Source organism: Lactuca saligna, chromosome 6, assembly GCF_052625555.1.
Source record: "Lactuca saligna cultivar CGN05327 chromosome 6, ASM5262555v1, whole genome shotgun sequence".
NCBI classification, from domain to species: domain Eukaryota; kingdom Viridiplantae; phylum Streptophyta; class Magnoliopsida; order Asterales; family Asteraceae; genus Lactuca; species Lactuca saligna.
The window spans coordinates 31,097,209-31,105,396 of NC_136422.1; the positions used below are offsets into that span (position 1 = coordinate 31,097,209).

At 34.9% G+C, this 8,188-nt stretch overlaps 1 protein-coding gene across 1 annotated transcript; it reads left to right on the plus strand.

The window, feature by feature from the left end:
* Positions 1-3,802: 3,802 nt before the first annotated feature.
* Positions 3,803-6,489, plus strand: LOC145001256 (protein CNGC15b-like). Its single transcript, XM_078960623.1, has 7 exons — positions 3,803-3,828; positions 3,911-4,379; positions 4,626-4,832; positions 4,930-5,216; positions 5,305-5,416; positions 5,494-5,730; positions 5,818-6,489. The coding sequence occupies exons 1-7, from the start codon at positions 3,803-3,805 to the stop codon at positions 6,487-6,489; spliced, it is 2,010 nt and encodes a 669-aa protein (XP_078816749.1).
* The last annotated feature ends 1,699 nt before the right edge of the window (positions 6,490-8,188 follow it).

Consider the following 8,188-nt stretch of genomic DNA (forward strand, 5'->3'; position numbering starts at 1 on the left):
TTCTCAAGTATTTTAGGAGGAAGAAAGATATGTTGTTGGTTTATGGTGGTAAGGAAGAGCCAATTCTAAAGGGTTATATTAATTCCAGACAAACAAAGATGATTTTGGTTCACAGTCAAATTTCATGTTCTTGTTGAATGGAAGAGAAGTGACTTGGAGGAGTTCCAAGCAAGATATAGTGGTGGATTCGAAGACAAAGTCTAAGTATATAGTAACTATTGAAGCTGTGAAGGAGGCTATGTAGCTGAAGAAGCTCGTCATCAATCTTGGTGCTGTTTCGTGATCCAATTGAGATCTTCTATGAGAAAGAGGGTGCAATCTCATTGATTAATGAACCCAGATCACACAAGCGCTCAAGACATTTTTAACACGTTGTTGCACACGTATTAAACAAATAAATTTATCACTGGTGGTTGCACTAAAAATATAGCACAGGGAACCAGGGTAGAATCCTCAGGGGCACAGCCTAATGGTCAATGCCTTTTTACATCAGGCACATCTAGTCAATACATAAATATAAAAGAAGGGGATTTTAAATTAAACTAAAAACTAAAAATGCAGTGATTATAAAGTAAAAGAAAATCTATAATAAAAACGGTTTCAGTTCTGCTGCGACTTTCCTAATCATGTAATTGATCCAAATCTTATTATTTAAGATGCGTTCTATCTAAGCTAGTATTGAGAAAAACTAACAAGCTCTAGTAATTTCTCTTTCACCTTATTTGGCTAACCAAAACAAGCTCTTCAATTAACCCTAACTTTTACTATTCAATTAAACAAGCTCTTAATTAAATCAGAAAAGCAGCTTTATGATCTATGTAAAATTCCCAGCAATACCCAATACATCTCACAAGCTCGAAAGCGTAAAGGTATGATTTTTATAGTTTATACCAAAGTTAAATCCCAAAACGAAATCAATATGATATTTGTTACTTTTACCAATTTATTAGAACAATTATGGATTCTATTAATTGATTAACTAGAATGATAAATCCCTAGCTAGGTGATCAGACTAACAAGAATTCAAATCAAACATTCATTAAGCTCAAAACTGAAGAATCTAGATAGAAACACAAATCAAAAACCAGATCTAATGATCAATCACATGAAAAGTACTTGTCTTTGCAGAACTGAAAAACTAGGGTTTAGCCAGACATGGCTAAAATATGATCAAAAAAGATGAAAAGAGACATCAAACAACTAATCTTACTAATCTACTTGAAGGAGATGATCCACAGTCTTCAGACCTTCAGAAATCGATGAAATCAGAGAAGAAACACCTCCAAAATCTTATTTTCGTCGTCTGGTACCTCTAGAATCACCAACTTAGGTTACTGGAAGGTTATAAGGTCTATTTATACGTCCAACAGCAAAAACAGGTTGTGCCTATGACGTCCGAAATTTCATCTACTTTTCATATCATTTTGAATCGCGTCAATCGGAGTTACGGTTCTCGAGATATGGTCAAAACACTAACAGGGGGTCAAAGCTGCCAGCAACATCCTTTAACTTTGATATTGTATATTCTATCTTCGTGTGATCAATTCAATTGAATGTTTCTTGACCAAAGCATCTTCCAAACATTCCTCAAAATACTCCATAAGTTCCAAGGTCCATTTTAAGCTCCAAACACGCATCCAACTGCTCCTAAATCACTACTCCACTCAAACTATTTGAAATTGACATAAAAACAAGAGCAGTACGGGAATTCTAACGAAAGACATGAGCTGAACATTATTTATCTAAGTGACATGAAAATGTACAAAATATGATACTAAAATGATAATGAAAATTACCCTAAAAGATGCATAAAATGGCATCTAACAGACATATAATCAGAAAGTACCACTACGTTAGGAAGCTTGTTGAAAAATGAGACATCATAGTGAGACTGAAATTTAGTATCTAATATGTTTCCTCAAAATGTAAAGTTATGTAACATAGTATAGACTAAATTTTTGTCTCAAAGAAGCATGGTCAGTCACTAATAAACCACACATCAAAATCAGTCCCTGATATATCCGAGATTAATTCAAGTCCCAGATACATGGTACTTAAGATTGATTAATCAGTCTCTAATATTTTAGTTACAAATGCCCATTTCTTGTAATTTGCTAACCCAAAAAAAGTGAACGGGGTTGGGTAACATAAGACGTTCCGTTTAAGTAAAAGGTTCGATATAACATTAAATTAAACATGTAAGGTAATGGTCAAGCTATTTCAAGCCATTTAGCCACGATACAATACATTTACAAGGTCCAAACCGTAATCCCATTAATCGGATACGAACCCAATGTGAACTAAATGGTTTTAGATAATATATGTCAACTCGCTTAAGTAATGTGTTGAGACAACATGACACCAAGTCAAAGTGTTTCAACATATTTATGTCGCAACCCACCACAACACGACACATTTACCAGGCTAGACAAGATGTCAGATTCAAAAATCAGTTCTCCCACCTCAATCTCTCTTTCAATCTTTCATTTTGATTATGATACATCATGTATGTCTTTTCATACTGAAAAATGGAAAGGAGAAGACAATTTCATCAAGTTGTAGTGGTTTATGAAGGGGATCTTTTGAAGGAATTGTGTTCATTGGGTTGTCTATAAATTAAACCAACTCCCTCTAGATATGTCACGAGTTGCTCTAGAGGAGATGGAAAAATGGGCACTCACCACATTCGATGTCGCCATAGGTAAGCAGTTGATTCCGGAACTTAGCATACACACGACAACTTTGAGTATCTGGAAAAGTTTGAAAAAATATACCTTACGAAATCATCGACAAAACGTTTGATTCTCTTGAAGACGTTCAGTATCTACAAGATGAGAGATGGAGCACCTTAGCATGTGTGATGATAGGTTGTGGACATGAAGATGTAAGAAGAACAAACGGTAATGATTCTTTTGTGTTCTATCGGTGAAAGGTGCACGAGTTTTGTTAATTCTTTAATTTAAGGTAGAGAACTTAAGATACCATTACTTTATCGGATGTCAAGAAAAGCTTGTTAACAGAAGAACTAGGGAATACTTAAAGGTTTCGGGTGATGTCTGTATGGATAACAATTATGATTTCAACTGGAAAAGTGATTGTTGGATTTTCGTCTTATGAAAATGGATAAAAGTTTCATTCTTATGTTTAGTATCCTCACATTGTCTTTGGTGAGTAGGATGACATAGAATCTGAAGATCCCAAATGCCATTTGGCTACAAAATTAGAAAATGCTCCTTCTTGATTGTGATGAGTCTCTTTCATTAAATTCCTTGTTGTGTTTCTTTTGTCATAAAGAATACTCCGGAAACTCCACAATTAATATATCTATTTGCCTATCATCATTTTATAGTACTTACCGTGTCACCAATTTGGCTAATAAACGAATGATTTCTTGAAAATAATTTTGTCAAATGTTAAAATTTTATTACCGTTTTTCAAAAATGTTCCTGACCCAAGGAAAAATAGTGGATCAAACTTTCATAGTCAAATGACATCTTGGTTTGTATCTATAAATATAATTCTATAAATTCTTCTTCTTGTACTCTAGCAAGTTTAACACTTGAAAAGAACAACAGACAAAAATAAGAATTCAAAAGTCTTTTATCAGATCACTTTCCATGCTAGAAATTAAATTGAGCTCTCAAAACTTTTTCAATTTAATCGGCACAAATTGCCAATTACCGTAATATACCCTCAATTCTCTCCATCTATCTTTTCTTCATCTTCTCTATAAAATACATATCATTTACAGTCAATAGCAAATAAACTTATAGATCTCAGCAATTTGTGTTATTCGAACACAATGTCTAGCTCTAGACGATATATCAGGTTATAAAATTAAATCTTTCTCTTAAACACGATTGATGTCATATGTTCATGTTCATAATCTTGATATTCTTTTTTCTGCCAGATTCGATGCTGATGTGGAAACCCCAGAGCCAAATACTCCACCCTTTATGAAAGATGATACCAAATTTACAAAAAAGCTTTCAAGAGTGTTCTCAGAAGACTATGCAAAAACCAATAACACAATTCTTGATCCTCGAGGATCAACTTTGAATCAATGGAACCAACTCTTTCTAATCGCAGCTCTCGTTTCACTTGCTGTAGACCCTCTCTTCTTTTACTTGCCTATAATCAAAGATGGAATGTGTCTAGATGAAGATGTTACCCTCAAGATATCCCTCACTATCATACGTACCATTGTTGATATCTTTTATGCAATCAAGATTTACGTTCGGTTTCGTACTGCTTACGTGGCACCTTCTTCCCGCTTACTTGGAAGAGGGGAGCTCATTCTTGATGCTTCAAGTATTTCTCAAAAGTATCTAAGAGGTGAATTTTGGCTCGACCTCTTGGCTACACTCCCTGTACCACAGGTATTCTTCGCTACAATTAGTTAATTATATACTATCTCTCTCTCTCTCTCTCTCTCTCTCTCTATATATATATATATATATATATATATATATATATATATATATATATATATATATATATATATATATATATATATATATATATATATATATATATATATATATATATATATATGTAAATGTGTCTATGAATCTAATCGAAGACTCCGCATATCTAAGTAAAAGATAATCTGCTATATATTTCAGGTGATGACTTGGTTCCACATTGTGGATAAAACCGAGATGATGAGTACAAAAACAAGCGTCCTATACTTAATCATGATTCAGTTCATTCTAAGGCTTTGGCTTACATTTAGATTAGGGTCTCATATATCAAAGCAAGCCGGTCTTGTGGCTAATGTAGCTTGGGTTGGAGCTGCTTACAATCTCGTTCTTTTCATGTTGGCTGCTCATGTAATTCATCTATCGATCTATCAAATCTTTCGTATTTCTCTTTTTTCAAAGATAAGGTTATAAGATTCAAAATCTTGATTGTAATATTGTGAATTAGGTTATCGGAGCAATGTGGTATCTTTTAGCCATTGAAAGACAAGGGTTATGTTGGGTGGAAATATGTGATATTGAAACCGAATGCAAACATAGATATTTCGACTGTGTTAATGTCAATCTCCCTCCTCGAGTAGCATGGTTCCCAACGAGCAATGTGTCCATTATATGTGCAGATGCTAACAACTTTCAGTACGGATTGGTTGAAGATTCAGTGAACTACAATATTGCTTCTGCAAATTTCTTTAAGAAGTACTCGTATTGTCTCTGGTGGGGCCTCCGAGGTTTAAGGTAAACCTTAAAAAAAAACCAAAATCTTGAAAACCCGTATACCAAAAAGTCCTTTTTTTTTAACAAATTGTTTGTTCGAGTTTTGCAGTTCAGCGGGACAAGAACTTCAAGCGAGTCCATTTATAGCAGAAACACACTTTTGCATACTCATCGGGATCACCGGACTAGTGCTTTTCGCGTTGCTGATCGGAAACATGCAAGTAAGTCGAGTTTCTTTTCTGACTTTTTTAAACAATTTGGGTAGCAATTAACGAACTTTATGTTGTTTTGAGAGCAGCAATACCTGGAGTCAAGAACTAAACGATTAGAGGAGTACAGGGTGAAACGAATGGATACTGAACAATGGATGCGCCACAGACACCTGCCACTCGAAATGAGAGAACGTGTACGCAGACATGATCTTTACAAATGGATTACAACTCGTGGGGTTGATGAAGAAGAGATTCTTCGAGCCCTTCCATTAGATCTCCGAAGAGACGTCAAACGTTATGTTTGCGCTGAGTTAGTCAGACGGGTGAGTTGAGTCACAAGTTATGACTTAATATTTCTTTGATCTGTTCATCTTTTTCAACTCCAATGATTGATTATGTTGATTAAACAGGTTCCTTTATTTGATCAAATGGATGAACGAACAGTGGATGCGATATGTGAGAGATTAAAACCTGTGATATGCACACCGGGGACTTGTTTGCTTCGAGAAGACGATCCAACGAACGAGATGTTGTTTATAATGCGAGGTCGTTTAGATTCCTACACCACCGGCGGCGGCCGGTCGGGTTTCTTGAACCAGTGCGAGATCGGTCCGGGAGACTTTTGCGGCGAGGAACTGCTTACATGGTCGCTGGACCCACGTCCGAAAGTTATCATCCCGTTATCCACACGAACAGTCACCGCCATATCTGAGGTGGAAGCTTTTGCTCTTACTTCAAAAGATTTGAAATTTGTCGCTACACAGTTCCGAAAGCTTCATAGCAAGAAATTGAGACATACTTTTAGGGTTCATTCACATCAGTGGAGGACTTGGGCGGCGTGTTTTATACAGGCGGCTTGGAAAAGGTATAAGCGACGGAAAGAGGCGGCGATGCTTAAGGCTAAAGAGGGTTCCGGTGTCCATGACATTAAGAAGAAGACAAAGAGTGGTAGAATGCTAAGTGGTTTGTCGATATTGGCAACAAGTATGAGAGCAGGTCGGGCATTTGATGCTGATGATGTCATTCGTAGCCCTGTGCCGAAGCCCAAGGATCCTGAGTTTTTAGACGAGGATAATCATTGAAAAAGGAGGGATTAAACTCGTTGGAATAATGTATTTGTTGATCTTCATGTTTTATTTTCCTTTATCGCTCCATTGGATTCGAGATTCCAAACATGAAGTGCTAATAACAATCGAGATCTTAATGTTGTTTCTTTTTTGTCAATTCATCATTTTCGTTTTCATTAATTTTGTCTAAGATTAATTATTTATGTTCATTACTTTTATTAATAATCTACAAAATGTTTGAGAAGCATATGTAGATAAGAAAGTTATATGGCATTAAAAAAACTATGTGAGATGTTTGGGCTAGGGTTCATGACTTCGTGTAGTGAAGGATAGATGAAATTAGGCCCAAATAAGTTTTTTTTTTTTTTTTTTTTAAGCAACTAAACTTACTATTTTTTTTTAACAGCAACTACATACACCATCTTTAATTTACTTCTAAAAAGTATTATTGTTGAATTCTCAACCAGTTAGGTTGAAAAACATACTACAACACCATACCGATATAGTATAAACCTTTTGTTAAGGTTTTAAGTGAAAATACGAAAGATTTAGTATAAAGATATTTTAAACCGTAATTTAAACAATCAGTTTTGTTAATCAAAGTATCGTTTGTTGAGGTGTGCCGCTACATACGAGCCTTGGTGCCACATAAGAAGTCTTTTAGGTCATCTTCAATGCATTGAACTCATTACTCAAATGAGTTCAATGGATTATCACATGTACATTCCACTCACAATACAATTTTACCTATTAAACTCTACACTCAATTAAACCCAATACAATTTAATGGATTGCCACATCATTTATATGTGTGTGAGAGGAGAGAGAGTGTGGAGTTCAATGGGGATTGAACTCCCCATTCTATTAAGTGCCATGTCATTAACCTACAATGGGGATTTTGAGTTTAATGAGATTAAACTCCCCATTAAACTACCATTGAAGATGGCCTTAGACCAATGGTTTTAATCAATTCATATAGTTTATTACAGGTTTATTGTTAAGGCTTAATCAAAATAAAATGATCAACTTTACCCATAAAATCCAGCCAAAATAGGTCTAATCTTCTCCATATCATTTATCATCGTCAACAAACTCATAATCAATAACATCTACCTTTTAGTAAGCAATATTATACGTTGCTTAGATTGTTAAAAACAATCACGTAGCATACATTGAGTGTTATTGAAAGGTTATTTTGTGTGTTTATGTATATAACTTTGGTGAAGAAAAATAGGCCAAATGGGACAAACTTGTAGTACATGGGGTACAAGTGACCCCTCGTTGATTTCCCATACGACTTGATTGACTACACAGATTTGGATGACACTTGAGTTGGCTTTTGCATGGACTAAGTGAGTCCTTACAAGGACAACACATGTTGCTCACATTATTGACCATTTTTACTTGGGATTAAGGGTAGATATTTCTAGGGGATAAACATATAGAATAGTATAGAGAGTGTTATGGTGCAAATTTCATAGATTTACAAGAAAAAACCTATTGTGAAAACAGATTCATCTCCAAATGATATACATACTTACTCTAAGCATCTAAGATATCATCATGTTAAACGATTAAATGTAATGCCTACTTTCCAGTTATGTTTTATACCAATTTATGTAATTTCAAGTAATTAAGAATGGATAAGTTTTTTTAGGGAGCAACTTTGCGACGCATCCAAGCTTTGGTCACAACATGAAGCTTAACCCTTAGG